We start from the raw sequence: 17,942 nt of genomic DNA, 5'->3' as shown, positions 1-17,942 counted from the left end.
CTCCTGACTGTGTTACAGACTGTCATCCTGGTTAGTGGTTACTCTGGGTTCTGTCTTCAGGACAGAGTGTTGGATTTTTTTGTTAATTGGATGGGGCTTGATTTGATTCAATATTAGAGTAATTTTCTCGTTTGTGTGTTTGTTTAAATATATTTGGCCTTTGTTCATGTGATTGACTGATTTACTCAAATAAAAAGGTTGATGAATTATCATCTAATGATTTGTATGATGTTTTATTTATGTTAAAGGTCACATTGAATGATTTTAACTAATGATAATGTAGAAAAACAAATATTTTAAATTCGGGACGGTCCACATTAATTTCGGGACGGCTTAGATTGTATTTCAGGACAGTTCCGGGAGGATGGTGAAAAAAGTTAGTCGAGAGCCCTGAGTAGGGGTTTGAAAATGTACTCAGTAGTCTGGTAATGAGTATACCATTTCATTCAAGAATTGTGATTAGTTTAATGTAGTCACTTGGCTAAGTGATTGTATATTAAGTAGGCAGAAAGACTTGGCTTACAGCTTGATTGAATTTCAAAGTGTGTGACCTAAGCAAATGTGAGAGAGTGGGAATGTAGTTGTGAAAGCTATAATGAAGCATCTCAGCATTTGCTGCCCTCATGGGCTCTCTACACATCACCATTTCTTCCTATTAGTTAGACAGTCAAATAACAAATGTAACCCCCTTCTGCTGTCAAAGGAATGTGTCAAAATTAGTCAATGTTACCATTCCACAGCTCAGCAGCTAATTGGTTCTCCAGCCATCAAAGGGCAATGCACTTTTTTCCCTGGTGGATGCTTAGCTACTCATTCAACAAACCAATGCAACACAATGAGTCCATGTTTGACCATTTGAACCGTTTGTGGTTCATACGTTGTTATGCAACTATTTCATAAAAAAATAACTAAGAAAAACAAAACGGTGTGCCGGTATTTTTCTGTATTTCGTAAAGATTATTGTTTACCCACACTTGCAAATCATGAATGCTTTGCCTCTTCTTAAAAGAAAGCGTAGAGGAGAAGGCCAATGTGGGCTGCTTTTAAAAGCCTTGAGCTCTTTCATTTTTACATCTCATGTCGCTGTCTTGGTATCAGCCAGTGCCAACACTTGAAATAAAGCTATTTGATTGCCTACTGCAGTGATTTTCAACCACTGTGCCGTTGGAAATGTGTCAAATTTGACAAAATCGGTCCACAAAAACATTATTTAATTTGCCAATATTGAGCTTCTCAGCCTGCAACACTGTGACTGGCTAAGTGCTTAAATACTCTTCCATTATGCAGTAGGTAGCGCAATAACAACCTTGTTAATTTAGAACAGTGGGATTAAGTGATGCGCGGGAGACGTTGTGGTGACAAATCTGACTATTTGTTCGCCTGGGTAAACAAACTGAAAAAACAGGTAACATTTATGAAAAAATCGCAACGGTGTATAAGAGAGCTCTCAAAGCTAGCTACTTAGCAGCTGAACTCTTAACCAAATGGAGAGACTGTTTAGGCTTCAATGTGTTATTGTGTAACCTTTTTGGTTGTTGATGTGCGGCAGCAGGTTTATTTTTTCTAAAAAATTTATCACAGCTAAAAAACGGCTGAAAAACATTGCTGTCTATACAAAGTAAACCAATGCATTTGAACTTGCGTAACACATGCGTCTCCTTTTTTCATTTGAAATACTGTTTGTTTGCAGCAACGAAACTCTTTGGGAGTTTGTTTTCGTATATCCAAATAAGGAAGTAATAGGAGTCACAGCTTGGTCTTCAGTGTATGGGAAGAGAAGCATGGTGTGCTGCAGTCAACATCATTACTGGCTAACTAATTTCTCTGATTCAGATGTGACTGTGCTGAGTTTGAAATGACTACGAGGCAGTAGAAAGAACATGCTTGACTAAATGAGAGTAATACGAGCCTTATCAAACCAGACCTAAATCATAATGCTCCCGCTGTAGAGCTAATGGAGAAACACAGATATAAATAACTTTATCTCTTCCTACTAATTTTCCCAGAGGGTTCAATAGAAAATCAGCAGGGAGAGGCAGCCATTTATCTTCCTCTCCGTGTATCTCTCCTGTGTATGTCGCAACCTGCAGGCTATTGGACAAATTGAATTTGTGAGATCTTTTTGGACAGGCACTAGACGCCCCACTTGGCATTTATAAAAAAAAAGTAAAAAAAGAATGCTGTGTTAGTTGTTCTTAAGCCTTTGTAAAATGAATTAACCTTTACATTTATGTCTTCAACAATAAATTCTGGATTATTAAGATTGATGTGCTGTTGTGGTAATCTATGCCTACCATATGTCCATATATATACGGTAATATCAAATGGCTAAATGAGTAAATGACTATTAAAAGGTGTGAACATAATTTAACTAAGATGTCTAATCATTGGAACGCCCCCGCATGTGTTGTGCTGTCACTTCTGCTAGAATGCACTTCTTCACATTACACCAACAGGCAGTGGTGGAAGAAGTGTTCAGGTGCTTCACTTGAGTAAAAGTAACAATACATTATTGTCAAAATGCTTCATTACAAATAAAATCCTGCATTCATATAACTTAAGGAAAAGTACAAAAGCATTATCAGCTAAATGTCCTTAAAGTATACAAATGTAAAGTAATAATTGTGCAGAAAAAATTGTCTTTTCTATGTGTGTAGACAATTATATTTATACATGTGATATTTCTAGATAATATTGTTGCATCAAATAGCATTTCACTGTTGTAGAAAAACACAGTTCTGATTTTCTTTTTGTGAAATATTTAAATCATTTGACTCTTTTGTGACTTAAAGAGTAAGTCCAATAGTTGTATTTTTAGAGATACATTTTGTTGAAAGTAGCTAAAGGTGTTAAATAAATGTAGTGGAGTAGTAGTATAGTAAAGTAAAAGTACTTCAAAATTGTACTTGAGTAAATCTACTTAGTTACTTCACACCTCTGCTAACAGGCATTGTTTTTATGCAGCTGCATAATGTGCAGCCACTTCTTATTGAAAGCTTTCTTTTGTGCCTCTGCAAATAAAAGGCTAATTGGCTCTGTGAAGCTCAGCCATCACATTTCCTGCTGGATTTCCTGCAGTTGACATTTTTCCTGAATATTCTCACCCACCTTGATGTGCTGGAACTCCTTCTCTTCCTCCTGGAGAACCTCGAGCTGCTTCAGCACGGGCTCCTGCTGGAATTCCCCGCGCTCAATCTGCAGCACAGTTAATATAAAGTTAATAATAAGGCTTTAGTGGGTTCACAGTGTTATGGCAGAATCCTTATTACAGCGTATTTCTGGCATATCCATTAAGGTCACATGGTAAGCCATATGATGTGAGTTACAGAGTTGGGTCACACAGAGTTAGAGAGACAATGGTCGTTCTGAATTATCAATAGATGTATTCATTTTAAGTGAGCTGACACCGAGGTTAGAGGAAGTTCAGAGAAGGCCTCAGGTTATAAAAACAGTTAACCTTTGTTAGTTAACTACTCCTAAGGATGTCATGAGACGATGACTTTTAAACATATACAAGTATAGCTTTCAGAGAGAGAAACGTGACATTTGTGTGGTAGGCTGCATGATAAAAATGTGTGTGCGTTTAACATGGTTAGGGAATGTGTGCGTGTTCATTACAGTGGCTATATTCTGTATGATTGTTGCTACTGTTGGGGGGCATTTCTGCGATTGGTTGCTGTTAAAGCAAGGTAAATGTTTCCCCATTATTATTTGTTTGTTGCAACAACTACATAATAATTATTGATCAACTATATCTGTGTTTGTGTTTTATTGATTCCTCTGTTTCATTCTTTCCTGTTGTGAGTGCTGGATTGCCACAACAACAGTGTTAAGGTGGGAATACAGATACACACATTTTCTGGGAATGTCATAAACTAAGTACCTTTTGGGACAGTGTGCATGCTACTATCTGAGACATTCTGGGTTATTAAATACCCAAGGAATGCAACATTTTATACCGATTGATAATGATTGCTACTTATCTAAGATACTGTTAATAACAAGTAAGAAACAAGAAACTGGTGTAAGGCTGAGCCACATACTAAAGAATGGTGGATGGATATTATAAAAGAGGTCTATATAATGGAAACAATGACATACCAACTTGCAGTGAGAGGGTTAGTAAATGGAAGATATTGAGCTTCAATACAGAGTGGAAAATGTCCAAGGCTAACTAATGTATGCTTTTCAAGAGACTATACAATATGCAAACCTGATAACAGCAACTTGTAACCATGGCTGTTGAGTTTCAGTTTGATGACATATACAATGTTTTTTGTTGAATGTACAAACAAAACTCAAAGAAACTAAAATAAAAAGAAAGAAGGCTTTAGGAGCCATACATTGTGAATACTTTATATCAGACATCCTGAGAGAATGCACATCAGTGATGACAAACGGCAGCATCACACAGCGTTCCCTCACCATCATCTGTTTGATGCTCATGTGTTCCTCGCTCTCCCGCGCTGCGTTGTGATCCTTGTGGACGATCTCCACTCGAATGTCATTTTTGACTTTACCCGCTCCTTTGAGACCTGAGGAGAGGGAGAGACGGAGTGGCTGATTGGAGGAGGCTGCTGATGCATTGTTCTTTAACCTACCCTGTCCGTCTATGTGCTAATGGCAGCTTCACAACCAGCGTTTGAATTGCAACAATGGTCATGAAGACTGTGGTGTGCACCCACACTCCCCCAGCCTGCAGTGAGACCCGCACTCACTCACTGGGGAGTAAAGAATACATGTAACAGGATTATGTAATCAGTAATATATATTTTTTAACAGTATTAACTTACATTAAAAAAATTGTAATAAGACTGATAACTAGCAGGAGTACAATTTTACAATACAATTAAAACATTTAAAATAAAGAATGATAGATTGAAAAAGCTCATTCTTACACAGGATTTTTTTCAAGTGCAGCTGATTTGATGAACAAAAGTACTATGTATGCTTTTAATTAATTTGTTTAACTAAAATAACATCTGTAGGCATATCCTATAATGTATTCTGGTGTCTTTACACCTATACTGTATTCGGTATGCTTTTGTTCTATTCACAGTTCTGTTTAAAAAAGACACATTTTTGGTAAAGAAAATATATTGATTTCTTATTTTCTAAGGTCACATTGTTCTGTTCAAAACATCTTATTGATATTTCCTTTCTCTTGTCTTTATTTGCATTTCATTTAATTTTATGAGCAAGTAATCAGGTTGCATTCCTTTTACATTTTGCACTTAGATTAGGTTACTTTTTCTCACAGGTAATTCATAATTGTAACAGAATACATTTTTATCGTCACCCTGCTTACTAAGCACTTGAACACTCACGAGTGTTATCCAGAACCCCACAGAACGACACTGATCAATATCTGCAATCTAATAATGCAGCTGTTTATAGCTGGCCCAGCAGTATGGATATGAAATGCCTGACTCTGGCTTGTCACTATGATGAGGTTACTTTATCTCACAGAGGCCACAACAAGCTTACTGTATGTAAAATCATCCGGAGAATACTGCGCTTCTTTTTCTCTTTCGGCACTCTGAAAGTGAAAAGCTGAAAGGCTTGTGCAGGCTGTTCTTCACTTTGCAAATGTTCTCCCAGTACTATGGCTAATATTAAACTAATCATCTAGCATTCTCTTGGTACAACATTGCTAAGTGGTGCAAAGTTACAAAGTGAATATTTCACATTAAATGAGAAGGAAACAATAGCTTCAAACCAACGCTTCAGAGCAGGAACACAGCTTGCCTCGGGGTGCCCTTTGATGTTTTAATCTTTGAATGCATGTTATCCATTACACTGTTTCATAGCACGCTTTATACAAAGTACAAGAGTCTCAAACATATTCTCTAAACTTCTATAAACTATTTATAGTAATATAATAGAGAGTTATTGTTTTTAGCAACAGACTTCAATTCTAGAAAAAGGCTTCCACTATTGGTCAGTAGTTACCTTGGTTGGTGGAATCAGGTGGATTTGATTGGCCAGCTTGTTACTAAGGCAGGTTTGTGTAAAGCCTGCTGTTATCACTGAACAAAGAACAAGAGGCTCTTTAGCAACTGTAATAACAGACTGCCCACACATTACTCCTGTAACTAGATATCAAGTACTTCACAAGTGCCATCATTATTGTTTTAATTATGCAATACAGACCAACAAATACATTGCCTGAGGCCTCCAAGAGAAGCTGCTGCTGCCTAATTATGAATTACATTTAACAAAGAGACATGACAGGAAAAACATTCATTCAACTAATCAACACAGATTAATTCCCATTCATTTAACTAAGAGACACAAATAAAAACAACTGATTGTCTCCGTATTGGCCTCATGATAGTACAGCACTGAAAAAACTGAAACGTTTACTTTAATTAAATGTATTATGTCAACATATTTTCAAATAACTGCTAGGTTAGTTGAAAGAAATAATATTAAGTTGAACCTAATATTTTTTATTTAAAATTAATATTATTGTTTATTGAGGGCTAGATATGATCAAATGAACTTGTCCCTTTAACCTGTTAAGCACCGAGCCTGTTTTTCAGGTCTCAGGCTCGAAAATGACATTCCCAGAACAAATGACAATTTCTTCCCTTCTAAAAGGGTTGAATTAATAATCTTTGTTCTCAAAGTAATGATAAACCTGTGAGTTGGATGTAGAAAAGTCCGAATCAATATAGATGTTTTTTATTTTAAAGAAAATTCAGATTGAACATAGTAAAATGTTAGCAATAGAGTGGCGAAGTCCCTCCCCTTCCGGGGGAGCTCCATGGGACCTTATTTCAAAAAAATTATGTATTGAAGTCAATGGAGAGAGAAAGACTATCTTTCGATCCCGTTTGAATTGTGCCACGAATTACACATATGATGTTTGTCAATTTAAAAGATAATTTTGCAAGTCAAAAAAATTAAAATCTGTCGTAAAACTGTGAAGTAGGACTTCCGGTTATGGCGCGGTGTTGATCAGACGTAGTTCAGTCGTCGCTCTGCCCTAATATTGTAAATTAACTATTTGGAACGCGGGAGGTAAAAGGAAAACGCAATTTACACAATCATAACGGTGTTACTAATGCCTCCACGCAAGAAAACAACTAAAAAGGAAAACGTTTTGGAAACTTTATCCGAAGAAGATTGGCCACCGCTGTCTCAACCTGGCCTTACTCCCGACATGGAACACGAGGAGGGAGAAGAGCTGTCGCAGGATAAATCCTCAATTCTGAGTGCAATCAACAATTTAAAGAAAGACCTGAAGGAAGACTTCGCATCAAAATGTAATACGGTGATACACTCAATACAATCTATCGAAGGCGAACTAAAACAATACTCTGGCCAATTAATGGAGGCTGAGGAGCGGCTTGGAGTGGTGGACGATGCCTCAGCGCTGAATAAAACAACGAAACATCTGAGACAACAGGTGGAAAGTTTGGAGGCGAAAATGGAAGATCTGGAAAATCGTAGACGCAGATCTAATGTGCGACTGATAGGCTCGCCCGAAAACGCTGAAGGGAAGGATGCATGCACCTTTCTGGAAAAAACGATCCCTGAAATTCTGGGTGGCGGTTCATTTGCAGCACCGCTCGCTATTGAAAGGGCGCACAGAGTTCCATCTGGCAGACCGAAGCCAAACGCACCGCTTCGAGCACTTCTGATTAAGTTCTTAAACTACAAGGACAAAACCAAAGTGATGTCGGCTGCATATGAAAAGGGTGAAATCCACTTTGACAAAAATCGTATCATGTTTTTCCATGACGTCGACAAGGAGAGTGATAAAAAGCGCAGAGCCTACGATGGAGTTAAAACGAGGTGCAGAGACATGGGTCTGCGTTATGAATACAATATCCATCCTCTTTCCGAGTGACACATGACGGCAACTCTCACCTCTTCACTTCTCCTACGGATGTACACACGTTCCTGAAAAAGATCCAGGAGAGGCCCAGAGATTGAACAGTTCTGTGAAAGCACCTGGTGAGATTACCATAAAGAATGGCCTACACTAGTATATTACTTGTTACTGTAAAAGGACTAAATCTACTATATAATACACTGTCAAAGTAAAGTTTTGGCTTTGCAGTATTTAGCAGTAATAATATTTATGTAGGATGTGCAGGCTATACACTGGTATATCTGTTTACAGGTATTACATTACGCTGTTGAAGAAGTGTGTTTTCTGTTATTGACACTGTTAAGAATAAGTGCTGTCCTTGAACGGTTAAATCTAAGTTATGCCCTTTACACTCCCAAATTCACATTTTATATCATTCTCATTAGATATAAAACAAATTAATAATCCACATTTTACTTATGAATACATTTTATTTTAAGAGCTTTAAACTTGCTGCCTAGTGAATGAAAACATCGACAAGTTAAAGTGGAAATATTTTATAGACGTTTTTTCTTTTATTCATTCCCTTTGTTAACATTTCTATAATTTGTATGGAAATTAGAGCGGAGCGACACTTTAGGGACTTGTTTGTGGACATTTATTCTGTTCCTCAGTTTTGTGGACCAGATAGCTCCATGATCTGAGTCTTTAGGAGGGAAAGGGATGCTCATCGTTTGAGCAAAGGGAGGGGTGAGGTTCGTTTGGGGAATTTCACATGGGGTATTTTGTTTTATTTGTTTTATGTCATGGTGTGTTAATTTTCTGTTCAGATTGCGGTCAGCAAATGGGGTCGTGTTAAGCAGTCTGATAGGCAGTTTTATTTCAGTCAGGTGTTTATGGAATTTTGTTATTTTCTGTTTCTTCTAAAACTGTTGTATTTTTGTTTGGACAACAGAATATGACTTCCAATACAGAATTTAAAGGTCACATGTCATGGCCATTTCCACTGATCATAATTCCATTGTTGAGGTATACTAAAATAGAAAAATACTGTGCAATTTTTCAAACTCACATTGGTTTTGCATACAGCATCTCTGTAAAGTATGTGTATTCAGCAGTATTCACTTTCTCCACTAAACGGTTCGCTGCAGCTCCTCCCCCCCTCCGTGATTTCCTTGTTTAGCGATACACAGCCAAACACAGCCAAACTCAACCTGAACACACACAAAGTCACAGCCGAAATAAAAACAATAAGTGTGGCTTGATATTGAGTAAGAAAAAGGTTTATAGGTTGATAAACGCTGTGAGAATGGGTCTGCAGAGAGAATTTTGCGCGGCCAACTGTCTGTTATCAGCCTGCAGCCAGGGAGGAGAGATCAGCAGGGCTGCCTGCACTGAGTCTGTGTGTGGATTGGTCAATTTGGACCAATCAGCGGGGGCTTAACGTAACGGCTCCGCGGACGTAACGTAACGGCTCCACGGATTGGCCCATTTAGTTCCGGGTACGTGCTTTCGTAAGCACGTACCCGGAATAATCAAATGGATGATGACGTCATGATGACGTTTCACCAACGAGGCGTTTTGGGGAGATGTTTTCTGTTTTAGAGTTTTACTCGCTACAGGGTGCACTTTGAGGGTTTTGACTCTGCACACCGTTTACATGCAGAAAAACCTTCATAACACACAAGGGGACGGGTAATAACCGGAAAAGCATGACATGTGACCTTTAAGATAACTTCATGGAATGTACGTGGGCTCAATAATTTATCGAAACTTAAGCAAGTGTTAAATAGAGCTAAGAGGTTGAATTCCAAAAATACTGCTTTTACAGGAATCGCATTTGCCACAATGTGATATTCATAAGATCCAGAAAAGAAGGAATGGTCAGGTCATCGCAGCCTCCTATTCTTCCCATGCTAGAGGGGTGTTAACTCTTATACATAAATCCATTCCTTTTAACATAATTAGGACTATCTCTGACCCAAGAGGCAGATATTCCATTATTCAGGGCACCCTTCTTACAGAAACCTTGAATATTGTCAATATATACGGCCCTAATGAGGATGTTCCCTTATTCTTCAAAAACATTTTTCTAACTTTATCCTCCCTCCCAGGCCATTATATCATAGGGGGAGACTTCTATTGTGCACTGGAGCCCACTATAGACAGATCAAGGGGGACAGACTTGTCTCACACCCAAACAAGGAAAACCCTTAAACAACTGATCCAGGATTTTAATTTGTGTGAAGTTTGGAGGCCATTTAAACCAGCTTCCAGAGAATATTCTTGTTTTTCCGCCACTCACCAAACACACTCACGTATAGATTATTTCCTGGTTTCTATGGGTCTTATGTCAAGGATTACAAAATGTTGGTATGACAGTAGGGTCCTCTCTGACCATTCACCAATTTCATTATTGTTTAATAACTCTGATCTTGTTATGAATCCACCTAGGTGGCGTTTTCAATCCAGATGGCTACAGGATAGAACATTTGTTGAATTTGTAGGAATACATATTGACCTCTATTTTAGCATGAATACTAACGAAACCTCTCCAACTGTACGCTGGGAAGCGTTTAAGACATACATTAGGGGCATGATTATTAGCTATTCTAGCTCGCAGAACAAAGCCTTTAAATCCAAATTAAATTCACTGGAGGGTTGTATTAAAGATTTGGAGGATAGGATTGTTACCCAAGATTCCCCAGAACTACAAGCAGAATTTAAAATGAAAACAAAGCTACTACGATCAGGGAGAAAAGGCGGGCAAAATATTGGCTTGGCGTATTAAAAAATTGCAATCTGAAGGGGCTATCAACAGCATTAAAACAAATGGTAAATTAACAAATGACCCTGCAGAAATAAATAGTGTTTTTAAAATGTTTTATGAAAAACGTTAAACATCCGAACATGAAGATTCAGGCCAACAGGAACATTTTCTAAGTACATTAGTTTTCCCCACTATTTCAACTGATTCAAAAGGAAAACTAGACCATATCATAGGAACTGACAAGCTTTCAGAAGCCATAACCAGCATGACGGGGGGAAAGGCGGCTGGTCCAGATGGTCTTCCTATAGAAATCTATAAACAATTTAAAGATAAGCTACTACAACCACTTTTGGATATGCTGTTGGAGTCATACGAAAAGGAGGACCTACCACCATCTCTTAGAGGGGCACTAATCACTCTGATGCTAAAACCAGGAAAGGACCCCACTGACTGTGCATCGTACAGACCAATCTCACTGCTTAATACAGATAGCAAAATGTTATGCAAGACGCTGTCGAGACGCCTAAACAAACTACGGCCTGCCATGATTAAAGATGATCAAAATGGTTTTATTCAGGGAAGGCAAGCTTTTCATAATGTTAGAAGGGTACTATATACTCTTTATGAAGAAAGAGGGTCACCTAGCATGGCACTGCTGTCCTTAGACGCAGAGAAGGCCTTCGACCAAATTGAGTGGAAGTATTTGTTTGAAGTGTTGGAGCGGTTTGGAATAAGCGAAGGCTTTCTCAAATGGATCAGGACGATATATAAGAACCCAACAGCTGAAGTGGTGACAAATAATATTACTTCTACATCCTTCTCATTGTACAGATCTACACGTCAGGGCTGCCCCCTCTCCCCATTGCTGTTTGTTAGCAATGGAGCCATTTGCCATGGCTATTAGAGACTCTCCATCTATATCTGGGATCTCAGTAGGTGACTTGGATCATTGAATATCACTTTATGCGGACGATGTTGTTCTTTTTTTATCAAATCTTGATTATTCTGTACCATCTCTGTTAGAACTAATTACGACCTTTGGGGAATTCTCAGGCTACAAAATAAATATGCATAAATCCTCAATACTTTATCTAAATGAACAAGAGAGGCAGCAACCTAGAATACAAACTCCCTTTTCAGCTCATAGGGAAGGATTCACCTATTTAGGAATAAAAATCACACCTGAAATTAATGATCGGGTTCCAGCCAACTATAACCCTGTTGTAGACTCTGTGGTAGGATCGCTTAACAGATGGACTTTAATGCCAATCTCCTTAATCGGTCGTGTTAACATCTTAAAAATGAATACATTACCCAAATTGCTCTATTTGTTTCAATCAATCCCCTTAGCCCCACCCGAGTCATTTTTTCAAAAATTTAAGAAAATATTTACCAACTTTATCTGGAATAATAGACGCTCTAGGCTCCGTTTTACCCTACTTTACTTGCCTTATGACAGAGGGGGTCTAAAACTGCTCAACCTACGCTGGTACTATTGGGCAGCACAACTGAGAGCAGCCATGTGCTACTTCTCCCCAGAGGAAGCTGGTAGAAAGGGATTCTTTTGTAGTTTTTAAAGATATTATTTACTACCTTTCCAACTCCTCATGCTGTTGACTGTTACAGGTCTATAGGTTCATGGTACAATGCATAAGCTTCAAATCGAGAGACTGAAACTGTATTTTCCTTTACCGTTCTGTTTTAATTTCACAATAAAGTTAATAGTCATATTATGTTTGATATTATTATGTTTTATTAACTACACCACTGTTTTTTTAACCCGCGCCGCCTAGTGGTTAAAGCATGTTATTGAATTGTGTTGTTGAATACGTTTTATTTGATGAAAACATTTAAATATGAATAGTAGCCTAATAGTGATCTCTACAATAAAACAGTTTAGTGCAGGATGTCCAAAGATATTGACAGGAGGATGTGCAAAACAGACAAACTAATAAGGCTTTATTTAAACATTAAAGAATACTTTAAGTTAAGGTCTTCTTTTGAATAAGAAAAAAACGTTGGGGTTATCCACAGATAAATATGAAGTCTGACAAAGTACTTAACGTCCAATATATTGCATAGTTCATTTTGGCACTTGACAATCACCTTCCCTTAATTTGACTCAGGTGTAACTAAAGTCTGATTTAAGGGTTGTTTATATTTCACATCATTAATCAGAATCTGCAAAGTAACTAAAATACATGTAGTGGAGTAAAAATACCAGGTTAACCTCTGAATTGTAGTGGAGTAGAACAAAGTAGTATGCTGCTGTAACAAAAACATTTCCCAACTTGGGATCAATAAAGTATATCTTATCTTAAGATGATCGATGGCTACTGGCATATTTGTAAAATTTGCCTCTGAACCTTGACAAGTGCATGTTTCAGGCTTATCAATGAACAACAGGAGGGGTCACAGACATAAGACCAGCTGTTAAATAAAGCTCTTCTGACCTTAGGTGTCATGTGGGTATATTAATTCACCCATTTATTAATTATATGTTTTAAATTTGATAACTCCACTGTGTTTCGTATCCCCTAAACCTCCAGGTTGGTTTGCTGGGCACTTTTTGCATGCAGATATGGGTTATTTGCAGTGAGTGTTAATTGAATACAGCTACACGTGGTGATACTGTGATTTGGGGGAAACCCTCAGCAGTTGGCCAGAAGAATCACTTTTTAACTATTTAACTAACAATATATGTGTGATATTATAATTATTCTAGTTATTCTCTCCTTGTCAGAGCCAGCCTTCAATCGTGGGACTTAAGTGTGTTGACTGGGGAAGCTGAATACGTTTTAATCTGCATTTTATATTACTGAACTTTTACCTGATTATTTATATAATAAACGTTTGTAAACATTTGAACTTGAGGCCGCGTCCCTGTCCATCCTTTTATTCTTATCTGCGTGACTTGTCCTAAGGACTCGTATTGGGGAACCCAGGTTAGCGTTAAGTATCCTAACCCACTTTTATTATCGCAGCTCCCCCCCCCCCCCCCCCCCGGTGGGGCAGGTCACATTTTGGCTGGTCTACCTGCATGTGCCATCCGACCTCTGCAGCTCATCCAGAATGCAGCGGCTCGTCTGGTCTTCAACCTTCCTACATTTTCCCACACCACGCCTCCACTCCCTTCACTGGCTTCTGGTAACTGCTAGAATCCACTTCAAGACACTGGTACTTGCACACCATGCTGTGAATGGATCTGGCCCTTCCTACATCCAGGACATGGCGTACACCCCAGCACGTGCACTCCGCATCGGCCAAACAGCTCGCTGCACCCGCACTGCGAGGGGGACCCAAGTTCCCGTCAGCAAAAACACGTGGGTTTGCTATCCTGGCTCCAAAATGGTGGAATGAGCTCCCCATTGAAATCAGGACAGCAGAAAGCTTACACATCTTCCGGCGCAGACTGAAAACTCATCTCTTTCGACTCCACTTCGAGCGATAGAATTACAAACAAAGAATTGCTAACAAAGCACTTATATACTAATAAAGGGCCGGCTTATCTAAAACCAGTTGAGTAGCACTTGAAATGTTTTAGCTCTATGAAACCTGATGTACTTGTATGATTCTGTTTTTCTTCAAGTTTGTATCTTGTTGGTCGAACGCACTTGTTGTAAGTCGCTTTGGATAAAAGTTTCAGCTACATGCAATGTAATGTAATGTACACAGTTTAATACTGGCAACTTGTAATTGTGGGAAATACCCAAAACGAGACATGCCATATAATGTTACGAAACACACAATAGCAAGCATGTGTAGTTCTGGGGGGGGCGGGGGGCTGGACCATGGATGTATGGAATGTACCCGTCCAATTCCAGTTTTGGAAAGTCTGCCGTGGTTCCATTCCATTTCAAAGAGCTGTTGACGCTCAGCGTAACCTTGTCGCACTGCCACTCCAACATCTAATCACAGGGCTTGATGACTAATCACAGGGTTTGTAAAGCAAGGCGGATGTTGTAGTCCCAAACGATAGCTGGGGATTCTGGGTAGTGGAGTGTCTTCGGAAACTATAGTGTCTAAACTCCTAAAAAACTACTTGTTTCTCTGAATCGAAGGTTGAAAACACAAAAGCATTGTACACAATTTAAACCAATCAATATTGTATAATTAACAAGGATAAACTGATGCATTATTGCGCCGAGCTCTGCTGTCTGCCCATTTGTGTCCCACCCAGTTTCAAATTTGTTTATTATTATTTTTTAACCGAAAGCCGTTGTCGTCACGGGAGAAGGAAAATAGCTCACAGATGGTGAGCAGGTACAGCGTTTTTTTAACTACAGTATTGAATTTGACAGAAAACAACAATGAAACGCCAGCAGAAGAATAGTCTGATGAGTTGGGTGAAAAAAAAGACAGGAGATATGAGTTGGTTTATTCAGTAAATTAGCTCAGGATAATTGGATGTTCTGTCACTTGTTGATGTGAGGCAAATTCAGGATTTGCTAGCTTGATGCTACCGGCATTTAGCGGCAGTGACTCAACAAATTGCCACTTAAAATGTATCATCAGCAATGTATGACAAGCAGACTGCTTGTTTAATGTTAGACTCACACCAATAGCTCTATATGATCATAACACGATTGCTTTCATATCAGAGATCAGATGAGGTGGAGCTGCCTCCAGCAATAGAGGATGAGGCAGAGAGAAGCAGCAGCAGCACAGGGTTGCAGCAGGTTATGCTGTAGTCAGGTGATTTAAATGTATCAATGAAAGGAAGAAGTGTAGGCTACATGATAAGAAGGGAATACAGTTTGAATTAAAGTAATAAAGTACAGTGTAACACTGTACTTTATTAATTTTTAATGTACAAATACTTTGTTACTGTACGATATCAATAACAATATCCACAGCTCCTCTCTCTGCTCCAGAGGATAAAAAAATTGCCCCGAGATTTTTTTTCGGGGTACACGAGCAGCACCCTGCCAAGGCAGTAAACGTAGGGGAAACACTGCAGTATTATGACTAACTAACGTTGTAGCCTCTATGGTTGTAACCTAGCAGAGTGGACAAGTTGCTGTTAGCTGACAGTGAGGCATGTAAATGTCCATCAAAGTGACCACGCCCTAATTTATGCAAAAACGTTCAGACCTAATATAAATAAAAGGGTCGTGTTAGAAAACAATTCACTCACAGATTCATAATCATGAAGGTGGAATCTAACCATATCGATAATAATATTTATTGCATGTTTTTTTCTGCTGTAAAGTTGGGCATTTTAACATGGTTATCTTTGGAAATTGCTCCTTTCTGCAGTCAGTCCCTAGCGGCCCATGTATGAACTGCAGTGTGTTGCACTTCCGTATTGGCGTCCCGGCTGTTCCCCAGAGCTTGCCGCTTGGTCGTAATCCAAGGTGCTTAAACAATCGACCTATTTGGTAGTTTTTTGTAGGAGGACCGGCTGATATAAAACATTCATAGTTTATTGAATATTAAGATGCCCTCAGACACTGTTTCCTGCAGATTACGCCTTTTTTGCCCCCGGTATCAGGGGGGCGGTGTAGAACAGGTTAAAATTGCTTTACTTGCTGTATTCACCTAAAGTCAAACGACTAATATTATTCCTAAATCTGACCTCCCAGCTGTATGCGGGACATTTTGCATAAAAGTGTTATCAAACCAAATGTGAATTGAGACACACAGAGTTCTTTAAAACCTTCACATTTATTCTTACTTCACTTGAAATCACAATATGAACATAGTATTTTGCCAATGTTAAAGTTATAACTGTCAAGGGTTATAATATCATTTTCCTATTCATATTGAAACACTGACAGCAGGTTCCATTATGCTGTCTGATTTCTACCGCCTCTGCTTATCAAGAAAACTTGTTCAGAGCCTAAAGCTGATTCTCACTGAATGATGGGGGAATCTCATGTTGAATTTAGATATTTGTCATAAGGGCTTATTCATTAGTATGCATTGGAAATATGTTGTGACCCAGAGAAGGACTATCTCTGCTAAGGCTTATATAATTTATTTGCATTACTTGAGGGTAACATTTGAATTATTTAGAATAATATTAAATACAGTTGGCAAAAAAGACTCAGCAAACCTCTGCAGTCACTGCCCATCAAACTGCAAACATTGAATCATTTTCAAACTCTGTAACAAAGGCCTTACTCTCTGGTTTCACATCCCTCTGGCGCGAAAGAGACACGGGAAGAGAAGACATGACCAGATGGACATCCTCTGTAGACAGAAACAAACACAGAGGAGTTAGCAGACACATCTCAAAGCTCTGTTCCCTCTGATGTTCCCTCTGATGTTCCAGTGACAGAGCTACAGGCCACCAAGCTCTGGAAGGACTAGCAGTCATAATGTGGGGCAGGAATTCATGAACTCCTGCAGTGAAGGAGCTGTAAACAGAGGAAAAGTAAAATATCTTTAGAATAAGACCAGAATGACCCTCTAAGGCAGGAGTCGGCAACAGGCGGACCGCGATTCTATTTTAACCGCCGCCGACAGGGGGCGAAAGAGACGAGTGAGCGATACAAGGAGAGAAACACAGAAGAAGAGACGAGAGCGTGGATGGGAGAAGCGGAGAGGAGAGTGAAGAGAATAATTAGCGATACAGGGAGAGAATACGGAGAGGAGAGTGAACAGTCGTGTTAGCGGCAGACAGGGAGATATACATAATTCCACATGGCGCTCTCCAAGAGGAAAGTGGACAGTGAGAACAGAGCTTTTAACCCTGAGTGGACACATTCATGTTCATCCTGCCCACTGGGAGCACAGAGCCAGTGTGTCTCATTTTTTCAGAGACCGTGGCACTCATTAAAAGTGCCTAAACGCCACTATGAGACAAAACACAAAGTGCAATATAAGAGGGAAAGAAAGAGAAACTTTCAAACTGTTTAATTGTTATGATGTGTAAAGACTGATATTGTTCTATAATCGTCTGAAACTGTTAAGTCATGATGTGAAACGGTTAACAAAGAAAAAGCGAAACTCAAGCTGCTGCTGCACTTTATTTTATTTATCTAAAATTAAGCACTTTTAAGATGCACATATTTTCAAAAGATATTTTATTTATTTTCTCTATTTTATTTGTAAATGCAGCCCGAGAGGAACATTACACATCCACAGTATTTACTGTATATCTGTATAGTTCAATGTTAATTGACAATAAATATTGTTGTTTTTGAATTGTACTTTCTTTATTTGATTGGCAGTCAGATGTTGACTACATGCAGACGTCGATAAAGCTACAGGCTACTTCAATATATATCACACTAATTCATAAAGCAACTTAGACATTTTGATGTTCCGGACCTTTGCATGGGGACATTTTCTCTAACTGGACCTCGTTGAATTTTAGTTGAATACCCCTGCTCTAAGGGCTGT

General features: G+C 38.8%; 1 protein-coding gene across 1 annotated transcript in view; it reads right to left on the bottom strand.

Moving 5' to 3' along the window:
• kirrel3a (kirre like nephrin family adhesion molecule 3a) overlaps positions 1 to 17,942 on the bottom strand; it is a 456,972-nt gene that overhangs the window by 15,056 nt on the left and 423,974 nt on the right. Inside the window, exons 13-15 of the mRNA XM_079650321.1 lie at positions 16,719 to 16,787; positions 4,426 to 4,535; positions 3,109 to 3,195 (exon numbers count right to left, since the gene is read on the bottom strand). Coding sequence (XP_079506447.1) covers positions 3,109 to 3,195; positions 4,426 to 4,535; positions 16,719 to 16,787 — 266 coding nt within the window. The remainder of the gene's footprint in view (positions 1 to 3,108; positions 3,196 to 4,425; positions 4,536 to 16,718; positions 16,788 to 17,942) is intronic.

Source organism: Notothenia rossii (genome assembly GCF_949606895.1).
Source record: "Notothenia rossii genome assembly, chromosome: 9".
Lineage (NCBI taxonomy): Eukaryota > Metazoa > Chordata > Actinopteri > Perciformes > Nototheniidae > Notothenia > Notothenia rossii.
This window is presented reverse-complemented; position numbering and strand designations above follow the sequence as displayed.